This window comes from Bos javanicus, chromosome 5 (assembly GCF_032452875.1).
Source record: "Bos javanicus breed banteng chromosome 5, ARS-OSU_banteng_1.0, whole genome shotgun sequence".
Classification (NCBI taxonomy): domain Eukaryota; kingdom Metazoa; phylum Chordata; class Mammalia; order Artiodactyla; family Bovidae; genus Bos; species Bos javanicus.
Window position 1 is genome coordinate 28,668,417 of NC_083872.1, and position 25,011 is coordinate 28,693,427.

At 41.0% G+C, this 25,011-nt stretch overlaps 1 protein-coding gene across 3 annotated transcripts in view; it reads right to left on the reverse strand.

Moving 5' to 3' along the window:
• The window catches only part of SCN8A (sodium voltage-gated channel alpha subunit 8), a 196,775-nt gene that overhangs the window by 55,126 nt on the left and 116,638 nt on the right, over window positions 1-25,011 (reverse strand). For 2 of the 3 annotated variants that reach the window (XM_061416025.1, XM_061416026.1), the window contains exons 4-9: window positions 24,175-24,396; window positions 22,617-22,680; window positions 21,390-21,531; window positions 19,664-19,870; window positions 18,121-18,414; window positions 8,486-8,848 (exon numbers count right to left, since the gene is read on the reverse strand). In XM_061416025.1, coding sequence (XP_061272009.1) covers window positions 8,486-8,848; window positions 18,121-18,414; window positions 19,664-19,870; window positions 21,390-21,531; window positions 22,617-22,680; window positions 24,175-24,396 — 1,292 coding nt within the window. Of the gene's footprint in view, window positions 1-8,452; window positions 8,849-18,120; window positions 18,415-19,663; window positions 19,871-21,389; window positions 21,532-22,616; window positions 22,681-24,174; window positions 24,397-25,011 lie in introns of all 3 variants that reach the window. The other variant, XM_061416027.1, reaches the window with a different exon arrangement.

Genomic DNA, 25,011 nt, shown 5'->3' on the forward strand with positions numbered 1-25,011 from the left:
ATAAACAAACTGGGGTATATTTATACAATAAAATACCACTCATCAGTAACAAAGAAGGAACTACTGATACACAAAACAACATGTACATCCAAACATTCTGTTGAGTGAAACAAGCCAAATAAAAGCTACACCCAATCCCAAAGAAAGGCAATGCCAAAGAATGCTCAAACTAGTGCACAATTGCACTCATCTCACACGCTAGTAAAGTAATGCTCAAAATTCTCCAAGCCAGGCTTCAGCAATATGTGAACTGTGAACTTCCTGATGTTCAAGCTGGTTTTAGAAAAGGCAGAGGAACCAGAGATCAAATTGCCAACATCCACTGGATCATAGAAAAAGCAAGAGAGTTCCAGAAAAACATCTATTTCTGCTTTATTGACTATGCCAAAGCCTTTGACTGTGTGGATCACAATAAACTGTGGAAAATTCTGAAAGAGATGGGAATACCAGACCACCTGATCTGCCTCTTGAGAAATCTGTATGCAGGTCAGGAAGCAACAGTTAGAACTGGACATGGAACAACAGACTGGTTCCAAATAGGAAAAGGAGTTTGTCAAGGCTGTATATTGTCACCCTGCTTATTTAACTTATATGCAGAGTACATCATGAGAAACGCTGGACTGGGAGAAACACAAGTTGGAATCAAGACTGCCGGGAGAAATATCAATCACCTCAGATATGCAGATGACACCACCCTTATGGCAGAAAGTGAAGAGGAACTCAAAAGCCTCTTGATGAAAGTGAAAGTGGAGAGTGAAAAAGTTGGCTTAAAGCTCAACATTCAGAAAACGAAGATCATGGCATCCAGTCCCACCACTTCATGGGAAATAGATGGGGAAACAGTGGAAACAGTGTCAGACTTTATTTTTCTGGGCTCCAAAATCACTGCAGATGGTGACCGCAGCCATGAAATTAAAAGATGCTTACTCCTTGGAAGGAAAGTTATGACCAACCTAGACAGCATATTCAAAAGCAGACACGTTACTTTGCCAACAAAGGTTCGTCTAGTCAAGGCTATGGTTTTTCCTGTGGTCATGTATGGATGTGAGAGTTGGACTGTGAAGAAAGCTGAGCGCCGAAGAATTGATGCTTTTGAACTGTGGTGTTGGAGAAGACTCTTGAGAGTCCCCTGGACTGCAAGGAGATCCAACCAGTCCATTCTAAAGGAGATCAGCCCTGGGTGTTCTTTGGAAGGAATGATGCTAAAGCTGAAACTCCAGTACTTTGGCCACCTCATGCGAAGAGTTGACTCATTGGAAAAGACCCTGATGCTGGGAGGGATTGGGGGCAGGAGGAGAAGGGGACAACAGAGGATGAGATGGCTGGATGGCATCACTGACTCGATGGACGTGAGTCTGAGTGAACTCCGGGAGTAGGTGATGGACAGGGACGCCTGGCGTACTGCAATTCATGGGGTCGCAAAGAGTCAGACACGACTGAGCGACTGATCTGATCTGATCTGATTTTATTTGCATATGGGCCTGCAAAAATGCAAGAAAACTAACCTACGATGATACAAATCAGAAATGGTGGTTTGGGGGAAGAGAGCTTGCCTAGAATGAGGTATGAGGGTACTTTTTGGGAAGTCTTATAGTAAAGAGGAGTTTCTGGAACAATTCTCAACTGATCAGAGAGTGCCTCCTCCACCTCCCTTTTACCTACATCTTTGGTAATTCTTGGGTGCCAATTACCAAGTGTGCTACAGAAATACTGATCATGCAGTGGAGTTCCTTTGAGAAGGAAGATGGAATGCAGACTGCATAAATTTGTATAAGATGTTATCTGTATTGAGGAAATAAAGATCAACTAAATAAGAAAATCAAAGGTTATTTATTCTGAGTTTGATGTAGTGAGGGAGTTAGGTCACATCATGCATGTTATGGCAGAAATTCAAAGGCAGGCAGAGGAGTAGCAAAGTCTTGAATAGGAGTAGGAAAAAACCAAAAGGCTTTAGGTGTGCCTGATTCAAGGCTGCTGGTGGAAGGCTGCAGGCAAGCTAAGCAGCAGCAGGGCAGCCTACGTGATTGGCTAGGGGTGCCTATTTGGCTTTCTCTGGGCAGTCCTAAATTGGAAACAGGGACAAAAATTATGGAAGTTGTCAGTTATTAATCTAGTAATCAAGCCCTGGCTGCTTTGGGCTGATTGTTACAGAAGTTACTGTTTAGCTCCCTGGACCGTCACTAGAGATAGCAATCTGGCTTTCTGAAAGTTTGGTTTATAGCAGGCTGGTTTCTTCATTATTTATTGTATGTGTTGTGTTATTATTGTGTGTGTCGTGTATGCCTCTTTGAGACTTCGTGGACTGCAGCCCTCCAATTCCTTTGTCCATGGAACTCTCCAGGCAAGAATACTTGAGTGGGTTGCCATTTCCTCCTCCAGGGGATCTTCCCCACCCAGGATCCTACCGGTGTCTCCTGCATCCCCTGCATTGGCAGGCAGATTCTTTACCACTGTGCCACCTGGGAAGCCCTTGTTTATTGCAGACAAATTGATTAATTATTGTAGGTAAATAGACCTTGGGCAGGCTGCAGGTGAAAATTCTATTTTTATATATAGTCTGTTCATTGTCCATTTGTGTATGCATTTCTTAGTACTCAGCAGATCACACTGATTAATGGAGACAGAGCAAACATATTCATCACTGTTAACAGCCCAAAATGATACAATGTAAAAAAGCCTATGAGGAACACTACTTAAGAGTGCTAAGCACCAGTTGGGAGCGAAGATGGTATCCACAGAAAAATGCATCTCTACTACTAAGACAATTTAATCCACTGAGATCAGGGTACATAGGATATACCAAGATGGGCGGGTCCCTGTGGCAGTCCCTGCTCCCCAGGTGAGGGTGTGAAAGCTGGGACTGAAAGTCCAGATACTGGGCCAGTGTTTCTGTTTGTTTTTTTCCAATTAGAAAAAATTAAGATAAAATGTATATAACATAAAACTCACCATTTGAAGCATTATAAAGTAAATGACTCAGTAGCTTTTAGTATATTTACAATGCAGATGGGCTTCCCAGGTGGTGCTAGGGTAAAGAATCCACCTGCCAATGCAGGAGACATAAGAGATATGGGTTTAATCCCTGAGTTGGGAAGATTCCCTGGAGGAGGGCATGGCAACTCACTCCAATATTATTGCCTGGAGAACTTCATGGACAGGGGAGCCTGGTGGGCTACAGTTCACAGGGTCTCAAAGAGTCGAACACTACTGAGGAGACTCAGCACACACGGGTGGACTCACAAGGCTGTCACCACTATTTAATGCCAGGACATTTTCATCATACCAAACACCACCACCTGTCTGCAGTCAATCCCAACCCCTGCCTCTACCCAGCCTCTAGGAACCAACAATCTGCTTTGTTGTATGGATCTGCCTTTTCCAGACATTTCACATAAATGCAATAATATGGTATGTGCCTAGCTCCTCTCACCTAGCATAATTTTTCAAGGTTTATTCATACTGTAGAATGTATCAATTCATGTTGGCTGAATGAGATGCCATTATAGGGATTCCATTGTATCACATTTTGTTTCTCTATTCATCAGCTAGTAGGTACTTGAATTGTTTCTACTTTTTGGCTATTATGAATAAAGATTTTAAGAATACTTATGTATAAATTTTTGTGTGAACACATGTTTGAAATTTTCCTGGGTATATACCTAGGAGTAGAATTCCTGGGTCATGTGGTAACTCTATGTCTACCTTTTGGAGGAGCCGCCAAACTGTCTAAGCATCTGCACCATTTTACTTTCCTAACAGTAATGCTGGCTGTCGCTTCTTGTGTCAGACCACGGCCAACTGAAGGGAAGAAAACCTGGAGCAGACTTTTTCCCAGGTACAGCAGCTTCATCGTCACCTTCCATCTAGAATCTGCTTAGGATTCGGTGAGGTATGTCTCTGCTATTGGCTCAGCTGCCCAATTCTCATCACCTTGGACGTGCAGCGAAGGTGTCTTCCTCCAAGCATGCTGAGACCCAGGGACCAGAGGAAAGATCACATACTCATTTTCTCCTCTGCCTGATTTGTTTTAGGTCATTTTGGGGCGGGAGGGGGGTGGGCAGATGAAGGTGTGTATTTTTGTTTCATTTTGTTGGGGAGAGAGGAGGAAAACTAACAACTTTTAAAAGTCAGGAGCCTCTGCCTTTTAAAAATTCAGCCCCTAAAGAGTAACAGAGGAAGCAATTGAGAACCTTAATTACTTTAAACCCAGTACAAATTTTTTCCGTTTCTCTTAATTCAAATGCAAAGTTTATTAAGCATTTAGCCACTGACTTCCAACCTCCTAAATTGTAGCTGCCCTTCTCAAAGAGATATTCTACCATATCTGCCGATGTCTGGTTTTGACCACATTTCCACAGATCTACCCAAGGAATCTCAACTTGTTATTGATTCTAAACTGATTTCACATGGAAATACGTAACTGGAAATTTATCAGCCAGTCACCTTTCTTGGGACTAAAATTTACAGTATTTTAGAAGGGGCCTTAGAACCTAGTCATTTATCTCCAGTTCAAGCCTTGCTAAAATTTTTGTGGTATGTATTCTGCTTCAAAACAACTGTACAAAAATTTCTCCTTCTCAAAAGATCTTTAGAATCTTAGAAGAAATCTGACTCTCTCCAAGTCAAGCAATTCAGCAGAAATCAAACTGTCTACTTTTCCGGTTAAAAAGACCAAAAATGCACATGTAAAGGAATAGAAATTTAATTTCTGAATACCAAGAATGGGCCAAGTAATATGCTTCAGATTTTATAAATGTTATTTAATGTTCAAATAGCTGTCTAACAAAGGTCCTTTTATCTCACTTTTTTTTTTTTTACAGATAAGGCTTAGAGATGCTAATTTTTCAGGATCATGAAGAACCCAGGCTTCATAGTTAGCATAGTATAATAGTTAGTGGCTAACGCCGTGCAGTTAGATTGTCTGGATGCCAATCCTAACTATACTGCTTACTATGCAACCTTGGACAAGTGACTTGATTTCTCTAAGCCTTGGTTTCCTCCTAGTAAAATGCACACAGTAGTAGGATCTAACTCAGAGGGCAGGTGCTGTGAGCATGAAATGAGATAATACTTCTACATCTGCAGCATGGCTTCTGAGTCATGTGTGTTTTGGACAGTCAGGAGCACCCACTTCTTTACAAGGGAAGAGCAATGATTTTCCAGCTCAGAGCTGAAGACATGGGAAAAGTCCCCTTATCCTGTGTTTCAGCAAAAAGCAAAAGCAAAAATTCTCATAAAACTATCAAGAAATCATCACCACTCAACCACAACTGAATAATGAATGAAGATGTGAAATATTTTTGATGAGATTCTAATGAAGTGACGTCTGGGTGTCTTTTTTCATTAAGAATATTGTATTTCTTCATTTGAGCCTAAATAAAAACTACATATGTGGCATAGCTCAAGCGTTCATGCTGTGTGAGACCAACCGTGGACCATCCACGGCTCCTATACCAGTCCATAAAGCATGAGTACGTAACTGGAAGCATTCTGATGGTTCAGGCGAAGACAAGTTAATCCGTAGCTGCAGACGCATCCAAAATGTTTTGACAGTGAGAATCACTATCTTCTAGCCCAAAGGGGTATAATAATTGCTCATTTGGCCCAGGCTGCGTGTAACATCATGAATATATTAATTCCTTCTAAGATAAATGACTGTTTTCCTACTTCCAAAATAAGCAGTCAGGAAGTTCTCTTGGATCAGAAAGACCTTGGTACCATTTCCACAAGTTTCCCAATCTCTGTTAACTGGATAAAACCATCTACTGAATGAGGAGGCTAAATGAGAACATATGTATAAACTGCTGAGCATAGTGTAGTTAGAACCCAATATATGGTAGCTATAAGGATGAGGTCCACTATAGCAAACTAAAAAGAACAACAAAGTGCAAGAAAGGAAAAAACCCACTAGTAACTTCCCCTCCCAATACTGTTAACTTGTAGTCAGTCACCCTTTTCCCTATGCAGTTTGTCTTTACAGAGATGACATACCACACAAATGATATGCATTCTGCTTTTGTTTTGGTTTGTCTTTTTGGCTTATTCGTGTAACTTAGGTATTTTTCCACACCACTAACTACTAGGAGGTGCTTCCTTACGGCTTCCAACGAAACAGTTTTTCCTAGTTATGAAGCCCTTGAGAATAATATAGTCCTGCCTTCCTCATCTTCCTGCCACTTTGGGATCTGATCTCCTGACCTTGGGAATGCTCAAGTCTGTCAGCATCATCACTCAGGACCACTGCAAAGAAATCTCCTAAGTGCTTACAGGGTGCTGAGTGTGCAGGACCCCCCAAAATCCCAAAAGCAGTGTTCCATCGGCCGCAGGGTAAGGCAATGCAGACAGACGTACTCGCCACAGCCAACTGCTCAACTGCCTCTCACATTTTTCTCCCACACAATATAACAGAAGCTGCTAAAAAAACAAAAACAAAACCTGCAAACCTGCTTATCTGCCTTTAAGCTGAAGTTCAAGCTCCTTCTTCCTGGACACCTTTTCTAATACTTTCTCTTCAAAGAAAAAGCAAGATATATTATTTGACTTAAATATTTTTTAAAACTGGTAGGATATCAGATTTTACTGTGGTTCTCATTATTTGAACTGTCCCAACTGTACTGTCCACGCTGATCTACCTGTCATTCTCCAGTGATTTCGTCTCTTATTTTTTCAGAGAAAATCATTTTCTATCTAATTGTGGAGCCCAAAATTTATATCTAGACATAGAATTAGTGAAAATCAAAAGTTATATTTAAAGTAAAGATAGTCATTCATAACATATATTTTGGCCAACTATCTGGTTTAGCGGGGGACTTTGGAACTACTATTTGTTATTATTATTGTTCTTATTACACCTGATCTGAAACAAACAGTTCTCAAGAAGAGCAATGGTCATGTGCCTAGGTAAAGACGACATTAAAATTAACTGAGAAATCGAAGACTCAGGTTTCTGAAAGGTTTTTCAGTGATGAGTTGTGTAACCCCAAGGAATACACTTTCACTGAGCCTGTTTCCCCATCTCAAAAACAGCTCCACTTTATCAGCCTTATGGAATTTTTACTTAGAACAAATAAGGTATGTAAAAGTAAATTGTAGCTTGTAAAGAACCATCTAAATGTAAGGGGGAAAATATTTTGCTTTTAAATAAAAGAGTAGGAAGAGAAAGGACAACATTAAACATCCTGTCTTTTGAATTTAGGACAGTCAACAGCTGTCCTAGGATAGTCAAACAACTGTCCCAAAGTGCTAAATAACAGGTCATTCTGAATAATTCCATCCTTGATCGCCCAGTTTTCCTCCACACATGCATCATGCTAATTAAAGGGTTGGCTATCTTCATGCTGTGTTAGAGGAAACTGAAGTGTTAGAACAAAACAGACCGACATGCTCTCTTAAGCTCAGACCAGCTAAGGAGGGACTGAAGAAAGCTAAGGAATCAGAGGTAGAAAGGATCAGGATCATTAAGGTTATAAGAATTTAAAGCTAGAAAAAAGGTATAAACAGCTTAGAATCTAAAGAAATGTTAAGACATGGCTTTTCCCAAAGAGGGGTGCCATTATCCTAACCCCTAGCCAAGTGATTTTGTGAAGTGAAGCTATTATATGTCACTTCTCCAGAGCCTGACATTTGATTACATTTAAAATTCATCTTTCAATTCCCTGTTCCTTCCTCCCCCATGTACCATGTGTTCTTGCCCCAACCACCTACCTTCCCCTCTGATTTACCTCAGTCCCCTTAGTAAATGTCCAGCTCCCCACCAGTTTCCTTCACCTCTTTGCCTGGCTCTCCCAGTGCCCACTTCCTACCCTCAGCATCACACATGCACATGCCTCTTTGGAAAAATCACATCTCATTCTTGTAGAGGAGACTAAGAAAACTGTCCAAAGATATATTTGAACTTTTTTTTTTTTTTAATACAAATAAAAGAGCTTTAAATTCCAAGCTGTTTCCCTATGAGGAGGCAGGACGTAGTTGGGGGAGAAGCAATGGTAGTTTCAAACCCGCTTAGACTTGGTCATTGGTGGTGGCAAAGGCCCTTCTCATTCCATCTGGGCAGGATCCGCTGGCCAGAGGCATTCAGTCAAAGCAGGTGGGGGTGGGATGGGAAGAGAGGCAGACAGAGAAGTGCAAAGATGGAGAGAAAGAAACATCGATAAAATAAAGGGCTGATGGGGGAAGGGCAAGAGTCAGAAACAAGAAAGGAAGATGGGGGTGGGGATGGGGAATGGAGCAAGGAATAAAGTACAAGGGAAAAGAGGGTGAGTGAAGGAGGAGAGCTGAAGAAAGAAACAAATCTTGAGGGAGAAAACGGAAGCGGTAGGCGGTAGAGACGCGAGTCCAGACGGGAGCTGGAGAGCAAGTGGGACCGAGTGGGATGGGCGGAGCAAAGGAGAGAAGAGAGGGAGCGGGAGAGACTGCCATGCCTAGCCGCGGTCTACCGGTTTTACTTCCTTACACTGTCATCAGTAGCTGCCTTATCTATTTTCACCTCTGGCAGGAGACGCCCGCTGATGTGGGAGCCGGGGCCGCCGATGAGGGACACCACGCCATTGCAGTCCACTGTGCTGTTGCGCTTGACGCTGCGCCGCAGGCTGGGGAAGATGCGCGAAGAGCGGCTGCCCTGGCTGTAGCCGCTGTAGCCACTGTAGCTGCTGCGGCGCTCGCGCGCCCGGATGGGGATGAAGAGCGAGTCCCGGCGGCCCTCGCTCTCCTCCACCGTGCTGTGCTCGTCGTCTGCAAACTCATTCTCCGAGCCCGGGTCCCGGAACCGCCCGGGCCCCCTGAAGCTGAAGATGCTGCTCTTGCTGTTGTGGCGGGAGAGGAATGGGGAGCCTGGAATGCTGAGCAGTGACTGTAGGGGCAGGAGGAGAGAGAGAGAGAGACAAGAGAGGCAGGCATGAGACAGGAAGGGACCCCATAGAAGCTGAACAAAGGCTGTTAGCTTCCCCAGTCTGGCCCCATCCTTGCATTCCTGTTAATCAGAACACAGGTGTTTCCAGAAAGCACTTTCGGATGTTGAATTTCTACTGCCCTTCAACACCCATCACCACTCACTTCCTGCCCCATAACCTTGAGATACACCTGTCTTTGACCTGTTAACCATTCATAAGTTCCATGCGCTGTTCACCTACGCACTGAAACGATGTTTTATCTCATGCTTTGTGTAGCAAATCCACTGGGAAAGACACTGGGCGTCTATTTTTCATTACTATGACCTCACGTGGAGTGTGCTTTTAATCTACCAGGTTAGCTTCTATGCCACACTTGGCAAAAGGAGACATTTGGAAGTGGCCACTTACTACTCTTTCAATGCAGGTTAAGAACTATGCCAATAGTGGTTTTCCAGTTCTGCTGAAAATGGTATCTGTCCCCTTCTACTCCATTTTTTTTGCAATTCTTTTTTCATCAGAAGTTTAACTATTTGTAAGTTCCCAGAATTGACATTTTCAAGTCAAACTCATATTTATCACTTAGAAAATTTTCATTTTTCTCTTTCAGCTCATACTGCCATTCCATGTTCCCTAGAGAATTTTGTGCTAATGTGTATCTTTATGCTTTAATGCATTGTATTGACCCCCTTTCAATACTTTTCTGCAACAAGAAAGTATAACCTATACTTAAAACCAATTTCCCGTGACCATGAGCCTCTAAGAAATTAAAAAAATTCTCCTGGATTGTGCTTTTATTACAATTCTCATTAATACAACTGATCACAAATATTCTCTGTTTTATAAGTAATTACTAAGTTTAAAATTTTATTAAAATGTATCTCAATGAGATGAATGAGCTATTCTTTCCCCCAACTGGTGTTTTGGTGTTTAAATATTTGTAGATAGTATAATTTATTATTAGAATCATACATGGCTCAACAGAAGCCCCCCTCCCCTTTCTAAGAGTAGATTTTAAGTGCTGAGAAACTTTATTCATATAAATGGTATCTTGGAACAGAAGAACACTGTTACAGTAATGTCACTTAATTCTTTGAACTCCTTCCAAGTTATATGCCAAAATTACATAGTAAGCTATCAGCAAAATTTATTTTAATAATCTATCAGCTGACAATTAAATCAAGTCCTCTTTCAATATTGTTGAAAGCAAAGAACTAAAAAACCACCCAACCTGCCAAAGGACTTGTTACCCACTTGTTAGAATATTCCATTTCCTGATTTCTGATGGTATCAAAAAGGCTTTAATTATTATTTACTAATAATCATATCAATACCTCTTACAGGGGTTATTCTTTTAAAGGAACTTTACTTGACCTAACAGAAAAGGTTGGAGTAATCAAAGCATTGTCAATTTCTATACATCAATGCCAACATTAATCTTTTAATAAAATGATCTTACCACATGCTTTAGAGATGTTTTCATTAAATCTTTAAAGCCACAGATTTAGTTCATTTAATTAAAAAAATGCCCATCATATGATCTAATTAGCAAAGCCAGTCCCCACTATCAAAACAATTGGCCAAATCAGACTTATTTTCATTGGTAAAAGTATGACTTCATTTTTCATTTTAAATAAATGTATGACTATGTATCCCAGTGACATCCATCCTGCTCCTGAACTTAAAACATCTGAATGCCCCTGATTATAATTCTATATTTCATTCTTATTAGAAGTATGTAAGAGAGGTAAATTCAGAAAGCCTTACAATGGATTTAAGTTTCCCAGATTAAAGAAATGCCAAAGAATGTTCAAACTACCATGCAAGTGCGCTTATTTCACATGCTAGCAAGGTTATGCACAAAATCCTTCAAGCTAGACTTCAACAGTATGTGAGCCAAGAACTTCCAGATGTACAAGCTGGGTTTAGAAAAGGCAGAGGAACCAGAGATCAAATTGCCAACATTCGTTGGATCATAGAGAAAGCAAGAGAATTCCAGAAAACATCTACTTCTGCTTTACTAAGAGACTATGCTAAAGCTTTTGACTGTGTGGAGTACAACAAACTGTGGAAAATTCTTAAAGAGATGGGAATCAGACCACCTTACCTGTCTCCTGAAAAATCTGTACGCAGGTCAAGAAGCAACTGTTGGAACCGGACATGGAACAACGGACTACTTCAAAATTGGGAAAGGAGTATATTGTCAAGGCTGTATACTGACATGGATGTATATTGTCACTGCAGAGCAGACACACTGGAACAAGTTTAAAATTGGACAGTTTGAATAATTTCAGACAGGCTTTGGGCTATAGAAATGGTCCTCTAAGTCCTGGCTCTGGAGTGATTTCAGTTCAGTTGCTCAATCATGTCCAACTCCTTGCAACCCCATGGACTGCAGCAAGCCAGGCCTCCCTGTCCATCACCAACTCCCCGAGCTTACTCAAACTCATGTCCATCAAGTTGGTGATGCCATCCAACTATCTCATCCTCTGTAGTCCCCTTCTCCTCCTGCCTTCAATCTTTTCTAGCATTAGGGTCTTTCTCAATGAGTCAGTTCTTCAGGTGGCCAAAGTACAGGAGTTTCAGCTTCAGCATCAGTCCTTCCAATGAATATTCAGAGTTGATTTCCTTTAGGATGGATTGGTTGGATCTCCTTGCAGTCCAAGGGTCTCTCAAGAGTCTTCTCCAATATCCACAGTTCAAAAGCATCAATTCTTCGGTGCTCAGCTTTCTTTATAGTTCAAATCTCACATCCATCCATGACTACTGGAAAAACCATAGCTTTGACTAAACAGACTTTTGGTGGCAAAATAATGTCTCTGCTTTTTAATATGCTGTCTAGGTTGGTCACAGCTTTTCTTCCAAGGAGCAAGTGTCTTTTAATTTCATGGCTGTGGTCACCACCTGCAGTGATTTTGGAGCCCCCAAAAATAAAGTCTCTCACTGTTTCCATTGTTTCCCCATCTATTTGCCATAAAGTGATGGGACCAGATGCCATGATCTTAGTTTTCTGAATGTCTAGTTTTAAGCCAACTTTTTCACTCTGCTTTCACTTTCATCAAGAGGCTCTTTAGTTCTTCTTCACTTTCTACCAAAAGGGTGGTGTCATCTGCATATCTGAGGTTATTGATATTTCTCCCAGCAATCTTGATTCCAGCTTGTGCTTCATCCAGCCTGGCATTTTGCATGATGTACTCTGCATAGAAGTTAAATAAGCAGGGTGACAATATGCAGCCTTGAGGTACTCCTTTTCCTAATTGGAACCAGTCTGTTGTTCCATGTCCAGTTCTACTTGTTGCTTCTTGACTTGCATACAGATTTCTCAGGAGGCAGGTCAGGTGGTCTGGTATTCCCATCTCTTTAAGAATTTTCCATAGTTTGTTGTGATCCACACAGTGGATTTAGGGCTGGGGAAACATTGGCTGGTGTGTAATTAGATGAAAGGAGGCTGGGGATAAAGGTCTTGGATTGGCTGATCTGCACATGAAAGAGCAAGTTGTTCGCTATCTCCAGGAATTAAACTAGTACTGGGAGGGGCAACTCTCTGCAGCCAGCAAGGCTCCTAGCATGTCAAAGCATCATAAAATATAGAAAATAAAATCTGCCTCCCTTCTCACAGCAAGCTTCCGTGGACTGGATCCATGATTTTTATTAGCAAAATATTAGGTGTTGACACTGCCTAGTATATTAGGTCTACATATTAGGAAAGAGGTCTGATTTTTATTTGACAAAAGATCACCAAATACTTGTTGTGTGCTAAGTGATATGGATACAATGGTGAACAAGACATATGACATGGTCCCTGCCTTCTCAAAAGCTACAGCCTAGTAGAAAATACTATGGACTGTATGAGGAAATATTATATACTATATTAGACCTCATATAGTATATAATAATACCTGACTATTCTTAACTGATAGGAAAGTGATAAGAAGTGATGGAAAGATAATGACAAATTCCGTCACCCAGGGACACTCAGGAATCAGGATCCTGAAAAAAATACAAACTAAAAAGTAAACAGTATATCTATTATTCTTTAATTCTTTGTTCCACTCTTGGCAAAAGAGTCCACTGCAATCAACACAGAAGGGAAAAGATGAACCTGTCCCGTTTCGCCTTGTACCTCTGGTATCTAGCCCTGATCTGGCCAATTCCCTAAGGAGACATCCTGAGTGTAGCCACCCTGGCTCTTCCCCAGTCTTAATTTTCCTGGATTGAAGGGTTTCATTGATGCATCAGGACCTGTGGCTCTACTATCTCCAGGGATTCAGCTAGTTTATGAGATGGGTCCTGTTTTCAAAATGTTTCCTATCAACAAACCAGGAAGAAGCTTCTGGTCCTTTTCAGGCAGTCACATCACAGCTAACTAAAAATACTACTTTAGATCTAGGTGTCTGCTTGGGAGAACAGCTCTGGGATGTTTTTGATTTGAGGGCATGGCCTCAGATTACACAGAAAAATTAACTAGGAATTTCAGGGCATACATGTCAGCTGTCTACTGGAATGAAGCTTAACAATGACTAGGATGTTTGGAATGTAAGAAATTGATGATTTAAATGTCTTATTTCCATGCCATAGTTCATCTTTTCTTCACTTCACTTTTTCTTTCCAATACAACAGTGGTTCTTAAAATGTGGTCTGGGAATTCCTGGGTCCTTGTGCCCTTTTTACGGGGGGTGGGTCACAAGATTAAACTACTTCATAATAATATTAAGAAGATGTCTGCCTTTATCACTCTCATTTCTCAGAGGTACAGACTGCAAGCCTGACAGTTTCCCAGAATTTAAAGACTTTTCTTAAGAGCTTGAGCGAGAACGTACGTGATTTTTTAATATTCTGTGTTAGTACTTGGAAGAGCTGCTTAATTCAGTGAAGCAGTATTTCCCAAATGATCAATGTAGGATGCTACAAATCATTCAAGAATTAAATATCTATGGTGTAAAATACAACAAAGGATTTTAATGTAACAGTACCAAGTTACTGATACAGTTTCAGCTTCCACATTGCAACTAACCATTTAAAAACCTACTCTTATCCAATTTTGGAACAGCATCAAAGAAGAATATTCACAATTATCTGAAAAGGTTATTAAAATATTCCTTTTCCAACTATATCTGTATGAAAACAGATTTTCTTTAAATACTTCAACCAAAAGGAATATTGCAACAGACTGAATGAAGGTATGCTATTCCAGCCATCTCCCATTAAACCACAGATTAAAGAGATTTGCAAAGATGTAAACAGGACCATTTTTTTCTATTAAATTTTTTTGATCTGGAAAACAGTTAATTTTTTCAAAAATATGTATGATTTGTGTTAAACACAGTAGGTCTATCATTACCATTTTTTCCAATAAATCAGTAAATGAACATTATAAAGTTTCTTAATTATTATTTCTAATACAATAAATTAAAAAATCTCTTTGGGGTCCCCAATAATTTTTTAAAGATATGAAGACCAAAATGTCTGAGAACTGCTGCAGCAGAATAATTAAAATACTTTGCAAAAGGGACTTTATAAACTCACCTAAAGCCTAAAAACATAGCAATAATTTTATGTTTCAAGAGGATCTCAAACTAACACTGGAAATCAACTGTATTCCAACAAAATCAATTAAAAAAAAAATAGCAGCTCTCAGCGATCTGCAGTACAGGCCACTGATGTTCACTTGAACTGTGTGGTGGGAAAACCAAAGTCACCTTCACTGTTAAGCCAACCTAACAGATGACCACGTATGTGTGGAGGTGAGTGGGGAAGGGATGGCTAGAGACTGCAGTACAAAGCTTATAGTCAGAATGATCTGGTTCAAATCTCGACTCCAACACCTACTAGCTATATAACCTTAGATAAAAGAGTTAATCTCTCTAGGCCTCAACCATTTTTCCAGATAAAATCAGAGAAACTGCAGGAGAGTCCTAGGACAAAGAATATCACTGCCGTGCAGTTTCTAAGGAAGTCTTGGCAGTCAGCCGTGGCCTCAAGGAATCCACAGTTTTTTCCGATGGGGAAATGAGAAGAAGTGACTATTTTCATGCAAAGCAGGACATCTCAGAAGCCCAGCTTTATTTTTTGAGCTAGGGAGCAATCAGTGCAACTCTGTGCTGAAGCCTATAGATTAATCAGAGCCCATTCAATAGCGAAGTGTTAAGGGCACTAAGGTATTTATTAACAAGCTTAGGATGGCTCTCAAGGCAAGGGTTGCATTACAACAAAGCTACAATCACACTTTGCCTCAAAAGAGGCTGAATTAGGGGAAAGGTGAGGTGAAGGTGAGACAGAGATGGTTCCAGGTCATAAAGAAGTTCCAGAAGGGGTTAAATCAGTTTTACAAAAGTACTTCATTCATTTTTCCAACAAATCTCTGAAGGTACACAGAAGTAGGCCTTAATTTTAGGACTTTATGTGAGAGAGGACAGGATATGAAGATGAGTAAATATAAAACCACATAGAGTAAACAGCAACACACAAAGAGGGACATATAAAACACAATGGAAAGATGAAATGGTAATTTCTAACTGGGGGTAGGATGGGGGCAGGTCAGGGATGGTTTTTTGGGAGAAGGATGTGAACAGTAAGTATAATGTGGACATTCACAAATGGAAAAAACAGGGCTTCTTAGAGAGGCTGTTTCTGGAGCAAAACAGAGGGTAGAAAAGAAGCATCATGTATGAGAAACATCTAATAGTTCTCTCTGGTGTGAGTACAGAGTGCTTGACGGGGCACGGGGACTGGAGACCATAAAAGGGAAGCCGAGTCCCGGGAAGCAGAGTGCTGTGAATTCAGTGCTGAAGGGCTGGGGCTTCTTTAGTAAACAGGCTGAACCTGATTAGGGGGAATTCCCTCCCCCAATCTTCTTAATAACTGTTTTAAGCTGTCACTATTTTCTTCACCCTCCTGACTCAACCTCTCATTCCCTTCGATAAGATTTTAAATTTCAATCATTATTGAACATGAGACTGTTAGGGGTCATCTTTCTCCATTTCTTACTCCCCATCCACAAACTTATCCACACACACACATATTGCCGTATGTATTTTTTTGGGGGGGAGGACAAGGTGCCCCTTTCCTGTTCAAGGCTACACCTATTCTCACATCTCCCAAGACTGTTCTATTTTCTTTTCTATTCTACTGTACTCCATTCTACTTCCGTCTCCCCTTCTTCTGGGTCTCCCCCCCATAACAGATTATAAAAATGCTTATTTTCACCCACATTCTTTACAAAAGTTTGAATAGAAAGTCTCTTCCCATTCAGTATGGCATCCACCCTTACCCTGGACTGAAATCTGTCTTTTGAGCTCTCAAGGACTTCTGGTGCCAAATCTAACAGACATTTGCAGTTCTGATCTCATGATGCATCTCTGCTAAGCTTCGATCCACTGGTCGCCCCCCTCCCTCTCTACCCTGTGCTCTCCAGTCCTCACTGCACTCTTGGTTCTCTTAGCAGCCCTCGTGACCCACATCCACTTGTTTTCCTCTGTGAGGTCCATCTCCGAAGCCCGTGAACACCGGTGTCACATTGCATGTCACTGTCCTTCCGCCTGACACAATCTCTCCAAGTCGTCTCAGCCAGTCTCTTGGTTTCAACCACTGTCTCTCAGCTCAGGACATCTTCCCTGAGCTATCATTTGACTACCCATGTGTCCAAATTGGTTTCCCAACAAATAATTAATATTTGGGATGTCCAAACTGGAACATACTTTTCTTCCAAACCTGGAATGTTCTTTCTTCTGTCTTCCTGCTCCCTCACCACCACACACGTTCATTACCTGACTAACCCCTGTTTATCCTTTATTGACTTTCCCCAGAAAATCTTTGCTGAAGCTCCAGGCTGGGATAGATCTGTGCCTTCTAAAACACGTCTGTGTATTTCAACTATGGAACAATACCATCAGTCCTATCATGAGAATAGTTTTTTGGTGTATCTGGCTACCCTACTATACTGTAAGCTCCCTAGGGCAGACATGGTGTTCTAACCACCTTTCAATCTCTAGGACCTAGCACAATCCTTGACACATGGCAGGCACTCTATAAATGCGTGGTAATGAATAACCAGAGATATGTTGTAGAAAATGATTGGCTGACAATATATAAAACATGAAAGAGAGAGAGAGAGAGACAGACCAGAGGGAAAGAAGCTGTACTGGATAACTGCAGTAGAACAAAGTAATATAAAGTCTGAACTAAAGTAGGGTTAATAGGAACAAAAAGAAGAGGGTGGACATGAGAGATTTTGCTGGATAAACGAACTGGACTAGCAAAGGACTGAACCGGGATATGAGGGAGGTAAGGGAGAGGCACCGTGAATCATCTCTGAAAAACAAGAAAAGACTCTGGCTGCACTGCCATAATCGGGAACTGCAATCTCTTCTATACCTTACAAACTTTCTTTAAAATGGGGCATTAAGTAGCTTAAGAATTGGATTTTGGTGGTGTTCTTTGAAGTCCAAAAATATATATCATGAAATGTATAGTAATACAATGCTCAATAATTATCCATAAGTCCTCTCCCTTCTCTCTCTCTTAGCTTCCCAATTTAACAAAGTTGGGTAAAACTAGAGGCTTTTAATCTACCATAGGCTAATTTATCAGCATGACATTATAAATCTAGAATAATTAATTACCAGAACTTGCCACACTCAAATAAGGTGACCTAAAGAGTTTCATGACTTTTTTTTAACCTAAAATTACATACAACTCTTAAACAAAGGTATTTGATCTGAATTCTGAAGTTCAGATGCTAAGAAAAGTTCTTCATGATGTTTTAGAGCAGTGGTCTCCAACCTTTTGGCACCAGGGACCAGTTTCATGCAAGACACTTTCCCACAGATCGGGGTAGGCGTGGGTTTCAGGATGATTCAAGCATTTCACATTTGTTGTGTACTTTATTTCTATTGTTATCACATCAGCTCCACCTCAGATCGTCAGGCATTAGGTCCCAGAGGTTGGGGACCTGTGCTTTGGAATACAAGGCCTGCTGGAGTGACACAGACTTTCCTGATGCAGTAAGTTTGCCAAAGGTGACCAGGTTGTCCTGGGTGAGATTTAGAGCAGAGAAGGCAGCCTTTATACCCAAGTAGCACTTCTTCCTAGAGGAAAACAAAGTGGGGTGTGGAAGTGGCCTGAGGATGCAGGGATGGGACTGGAAAATGTAAACCCAGTGGGGAATATGAGAATCAAGTAAAATTAGGAAACCTAGAATTTCTTAGGCTTCTGTGACCCAGCACCAACAGTTTACCTGATTCATGATGGAAAACTTCCTCCCTATTCTGTTGTCTGGGAGCCGAAAGCCCTTCCTCCTCATACCATCTTCTGATTCTGACTTGAACACCTTCTCAGGATCCCCTTTCTCCTCTCCTTCAGAGAGCTCCTTTTGCTTCCTCTTTTTTCTCCGGTTCCGTCTCTCCTTGGCACTCTTGGAACTCAGTTTAGAGATTTCAGATGAGCTCCGGGGAGAGCCTGCCCCGTCTTCACCTTCTTCCTCTATGGCATCTTCTGAGACAGTTCCTGCTGAAGTGGCCATCGCCGCCGCCTAGGAAAGTAAAATTTCACAGCAACAGACCAGATCGGAAGCAGTTAACTAGAGCCACACAAAGCTAAGCAAGTGGTGGAGATCACTTCCTTCCTTTCCCAAAGACAGGGAAAAAAGGAGGAAGGAAAACAAGTCTGTCAGAGGACACTGTGGTGGGGGCCTGGTATCTCCATTTCCTAGCTAAATTTGTATGGTGGCACACAGCCCTGCATAATCAGAGCGGAACTTCATGGTGAGAGCTTTGGGACTTACTCTGTTTAGTATATAAGACAAGAACTTGGCTGCCACCTTGATACCAAATCATCTTTTTTTGGGCAACTCTGAAAATCAATACTATATATTATGGCCCCAACAATGTAAAAAATACATGTATAATTGGATAAAAATTAAAAAGTAAAGTGTTATCAGTGATAAGAAAACAGACTCTGTATGATTTCAATACCTTTATACCACGAAATTTTTGCACTTTGTTTTATGACCCAGGATACAGTCCCATGTCTCCCAGTTTATAGTCCATGGGAACGTGAATAGAATTTGCATCCTGTTGTTGAGTGAAAATTATATAAACCTTAATTATGTTGAATTAGTTCATAGTGCTTTCCAGGTCTACTGTATCTTTCTACTTTCCTATCTGTTTGTTCTATTAATTTTTGAAAGTTTGATATTGAAACTCTAACTAAAAATCTTAATTTATCTATTTAAAAATAATTGTAATGTACAGTGAACTATATGTAATTTTGTTCGGTATTTTCCAAGTCTCCTGTAAATATCACCATACTTTCATAATTTTTTCTAAAAAAAGTAAGATGTTAGGGTATTAGTAGAATCACAAGTTTCTTTTTTAAATTTTACTTCAATATTTTACTTGTATCTTCTTTTCAGGACTCATTATGAACACAGACAATCTCTGAAGGAGATCCTAATGTTTCCCCCAACAAAAACACCTATGCTTACATGATATATTATATAAACTGCTCTGGTCATTTTTTTTTTCTCTCTCCAGCTATCACAGGAGTTGTGCACTGAACGGTCGAGAGATTCAACAGAAGATCACATTCACAAACAATTTGGCCATTAAGACAAATGTAACAATTGGACTGACCATCTGCAGTTGTTATTTGGGTTATTTCAATCAGATCAGTGACTTCTGTTAGACAGTGTGCCTAAAAAGATCAACTGGAGTGGCAATCAGATGGGGCCTTAGTCATGATCTGGCAGGAAGGACTACGGCAAAGAGTTGATCACCAACCTGTGCTTCTTCCTGTTGCTTCTTAAGTTGCTCTAACATTGCTTTGAATTCAGCCTCTTTCTGCTCTGCTTCCTCCAGTGTTGCCTGATTCTGCTCTTCATAAGCCATGGCCACCACAGCCAGGATCAAGTTCACCAGATAGAAAGAACCCACAAAGATGACCAAGACGAAGAAGATCATGTACGTTTTCCCAGCTGCTCGTAAGGTCTGTAAAGACAAAAACCACTTCTTAAGTTGCTTGCATCAAACGAATCAGGCTGAAAACAACTCATGGGCTGATGTTCCTCTGCAGAGGCAGTACTGCACGTTGAACAGGACCAGACTTTCTTGTGTGGAACTTCTTCACACTGCAGACACTCAGCATCCCCAGCTGCCAAATGGCCTCCCCTACCCCAGACTCACAGGAAATGTCAGTAGTACCTCCTATTCACTGTGGCAAAAAAAAAAAAAAAAATCCTCTTCCATTCCAAATACTCCTAATACACTCCTTCCATAGAAAAATGCTTACTTTTTTAAAAGGAAAAATTGCTCTGAGCTAAGAATTACATTTGACTTTGTCAGCTGGTTTTAAAACAAGTGTGAGGAAATGAAAACAAAGACCTCAGGTCATTTATATACTGGTCTTCAAAGAGCATTTACAGAAATCTCATCTTTGGAATCAGGTCCAACTCATAAAAAGTCCCTATCTTAAGTGACATCCTTCCTTAGCCTTTTGCAATAGGATGAGTTTTTAAAGAGGGATATAATGTAAAGGATGTGGGGGTGGGGTAGGGGAGAAAAAGGAAAGAGGATCCTAAGATTATTCCTTTCACTAGCACCAAACAGACATCAAAGAACAACTGGGTTTTAGGTTATATGCATATACACAGGACCCATTATCACTTAGTTTTCATTTTTATTCTTCTCAACCACAAATATTTCATGGAACTTAGCATCAGTTACAGATATTTCATGGGAATACTAGGCTGTACAACAGAAAGGAAGGATTTCAGGAACTCCTAATAAGAAACTTTCATTGGAAAAAAAAAAGTTGGTTCACTTAAAGGGTTTCCTTCATGCCTGAGGGGTTCACAATTCTTATTATCAAACTAACTAGCATTATCAAAGGCTTAGAGTCAAATGTAAAACAATGCGTTATCGGAGAATTTCTAAGTTGAAAGACCCTCAGCAGTCATCTAGACTAACTTCTCCATCACACCCAGCAAAATTAAATGACTTGTCCAGAGTCACCAAAGCAGGCCAACAGAATGGCAGTGACCGTTAAAAAAAAAAAAAATTGTCACAGTGTTCTTGAACAAATACAACTGTGTTATAAATCTCAAAATGTTGACATATTTAGGCTCCAAGATCCTTGTGGATAAAATCTCTTCTTTATAATGTCTACCAAAGTGCCTTACACAACATGTTTAAAGAAGCCCTAAGCCCAAACATCCAAAAGGAGAAATACTGAAGATGGTCTGCTGAAATAGGAAGGACAGAGACAGCAGATTCCCAGGCCAGGCAAGAGGCTCCCAAGTCTGTGAGCGTCTACAGCTATACATGATGAGCATTAAAGAAACTGGGCCAAGAGCTGGGAGAATTCATGTAATTTTGTAAACCAGCTGACTCTGAGAAATACCACCCAAAGATTCTGTATGTCTTCACCAAAGGTCTCTTACACAGAATGTCCCCAAACCCCACATATTGTTATGTAAATTCCATCACCAAAAAACATGGTATTACTTACTAATTGATACAAGTTTTCCCAGTAGTCCTGGGTCATAAGGCGAAATAATGCCAAGAAGGCCCAGCTGAAAGTGTCAAAGCTCGTGTAACCATAGTTGGGGTTCCTTCCTGCCTTCATACACTGGTATCCCTCTGGACATTGCCTGAGGAAAGAAAAGGAAGCACCGGGCTTTTCAGCGTAATCCTACCCGGTCATCAGCTGGAAGTCATCTCTATGACCTTGCAGATGATAAACAGCCATCCATAGAGACTATGCCAACAAACAGGAATTTTTTAAAAAGAAGAGGAAAGAAACAAAGTAGCCAGGTGAATTTTTCAAAAATGATGTCCTGGGGACAGTCTAGGATCAGAATCACCTTAAAAATGCGGATACCTATGTCCTAGACAAGACTTAGGAATAAAAACTCTGCATATGGGATCCATGAATTGGCATTTTTAAGGGGCATGTCAGATGATTCTTACGCATGCCAAAATTTGAGAATCGCTGTCCTAGACTCATATCAATGTGCAATTCAACCAAATTTAACTTAGCTACTAACCTAAATGACAAAAGCCTAGACCTTCCTCTTAATCATCTCTATTCTCTTAACACTCACTGTGACAAACTGTATCACACTAGGATTTCAGTGATCTCGGTTATAATAGTTCTTCTGCTTTAAGACTCACCTGATGTTTATTCCAATGTAATTTCTAGTATCTATCAATACTTTAGTATAGAAAGTAAATGGACTTCTAGTTAATATCACTGAACTGTATATGTAAAAATGGTTAAGAGACCAAATTTTATGTTATGTGTATTTTGCCACAATGAAAAAAAGGCGAGGTGGGGGGATAATACATTGCAACTCTTTCCCTCCCACATGCTGTCAGGCCTGGCAGATTTGGGGTCAACCTTGGGCGCTAATCTATCATGAAAACAGTGCCCTTACTTGATAACTTTTTGCATTAAGACAGAATGAGGGGAGTCTACAAGAGACAGGCAAGATACCTGGTGTTACAGATCCTACCCTTAGCCTTTTATAACTTTGATCTTGGCTTAAGTCTAATAGCCACCTTCACCTACTAGTGAAATGTCAACTTTGGATAGACAAATATAAAACAGAAAGAAAATCTGAGTCAACCAATTTATTGGACCCACTACATGAGCACAAAGAAAGTGAAAATATTGTTCATTTTTGTGTGACACATTATTTCATGGGAGGAGAATAAAATTAAGTGAGCTACTTACCCAGCATCAGAACTGTTCCCACAGAGCAAAGGTTCCAGCATACCAGGAACTATGTAGAAATTTGCTAGAAAAGTTTGAAGAGGCAGGAAATGAATAAGGCAGATTTAAGTGAATGAGAGAATAAGGTTACACTGTTCCTAACTACCCCAGCAGAAACAGTTATTGATTTTAGCTCATATAAATCTTTTCTGACAGCAGTGAAACCTGATAAGAATTCCTTCCCATTAACTATTTTCCTATATGTATTTAACAATGAAAAGTGCTGCCACGTGGGCTTTAATGCAATGTTCTTTTCAGACACCCGATTTCTACTTGTATTAATACTTCAGATCTATATGCCACATTCCAGTACTTGAAACAAAGGGTCTAAAAGAGAGGTTTCTGAGTTCTTTACCCCTTTATACAACTCTACCCTTCTATCCTTATAACTTCTCTTTACCAAAGATAAACTGATCACTAGTAACCATGTCCTATTTTAAATTAGAAGACATGTTTCCCCTTCCTGTTTGTGTCCCTGAAATCCCCTTTGAACACTTTCTTGTGGATACTTACCCGCCTTTATTTCCTCAAGAGTGACTAAGAGTGGTCCTGCTAACTTTCCTCCCTAGTTTCATACAAGTACAGGCGGCGCTAGTGGTAAAGAACCCCCTGCCAATGCGTCTTTAGAGACGCGGGTTCTATCCCTGGGTCAGAAAGACCCCCTGGAGGAGGGTGTGGCAATCCGCTCCATTACTCTTGCCTTGAGAATCCCATGGACAGAGGAGCCTGGTGGGCTATGGCCTATAGCGTCACAAAGAGTCAGACGTCACTGAAGCGACTTTGCACACATGTACACTACTACACCAAATATTCCTAAGAGTAACACCCAAATGCTCTGGTTCCTGAAATGAACTTGTTAAAACTCCTAAACTGTGATAGGATCAAACAGTTATTTGGAGATTACTCGACTCCCTAGACCAGACTGATTGCTAAGGTCTTAGTAATTTTAAGAAACCTAAGTGAACAGTGAAAGTGAAAGTCGCTCTGTCGTGTCCTACTCTTTGTGACCCTATGGACTGTACCCCATTAGGCTCCTCTGTCCATGGAATTCTCCAGGAAGAATACTGGAGTGGGAGCCTTTCCCTTCTCCAGGGGATCTTCCCAACCCTGGGATCAATCCCAGGTCTCCACTGTAGGTGGATTCTTTGCCATCTGAGCTACCAGGGAAGCCCAGGTATACTCTAAATGTTTAAATATCTCAGGAGAAAAAAAGGATTTTTCATCAAGTTTCTAAGCTCGATTTTCCAAAGCAAAAGTTCAGGGGTACGTGTGAGCAAAATATAAAGTTTCACTTATCCTTTTAAAGGGAGAGAAAAGAGAGAAGGGGTGAGAGGGCTGATATTTGCCAGCTTCTGAAGATAATCTGACCTCAAGGAACGGGAGAAAGTTCACAAAGCTCCTCCCAGCAGTCCTGGCCTTTCTTTCTGGCCCAGGCACTTTTGTACAGCCCAGGGGTAGCTCTGTCATTCGTACTGGAGACAGACTTTCTCCCCACTCTTGCAGAGAAAGGGCTACCTACTTTTATTGTTGATGTATTCTTCCCAATCAAAGCCCTTGGTGCCGTTTTCAAGATAGCTCTCGTTGAAGTTGATGGGCCACACCACACACTTGTTTCGCAGGTTTCCCATGAAGAGCTGCAGTCCGATCAAGGCAAAGACACTCAGGCAGAACACTGTCAGGATCATCACGTCTGACAGCTTCTTCACGGACTGAATCAGGGCGCCCACGATGGTCTTCAGGCCTGAGGGGAGAGAACCCCCAGAGTGAGAGTCGCCCCACAGCCCTCCCCACCTCCCCCAACCTGCCCCTCAGCCATGGCTCCTACTCCTCCCCCCAGCACCACCCCTGAAACATGACCACTTCATCTTTTATACCATGGGAATAACAATGGGTCAGCAATATTATCAATTTTCCCAGGAGCATCAATTTTTAAGTCAATACTTCTGGAAAAGAAAGTCCCTTCTCCAGTATGTGGCTCTTTTATTCCTGGAAGTGCTTTCTTGTCTCTGACTGCTTCTCAGTGACTCAAATGAGTCAAGCTCTTACTTGCCCGGGTGTCTCCACAATTGCTGTTCCCTTTGCCTGGAATGCTTCCTCCATTCTCTTGTCCCTCCTGCCTGCATCCTATTCATCCTCCACTCTCAGCTAAATAGCAATTCCCCCAGAAAGCCTTCTCTGTCTTCACAACTCTTCTCCCTCCTCTACTATTACTATTTTAATAGCACCTATTAGTTTCCTCTGTAGCATTTATCATGGTCATAATTAATTATATCTGTCTTGTTCACAGCTGTATTTGTATGGCTTAGCCCACAGCAGGTACTCAGTAAATATTAGCTGAACAAACAAATGGAAAATC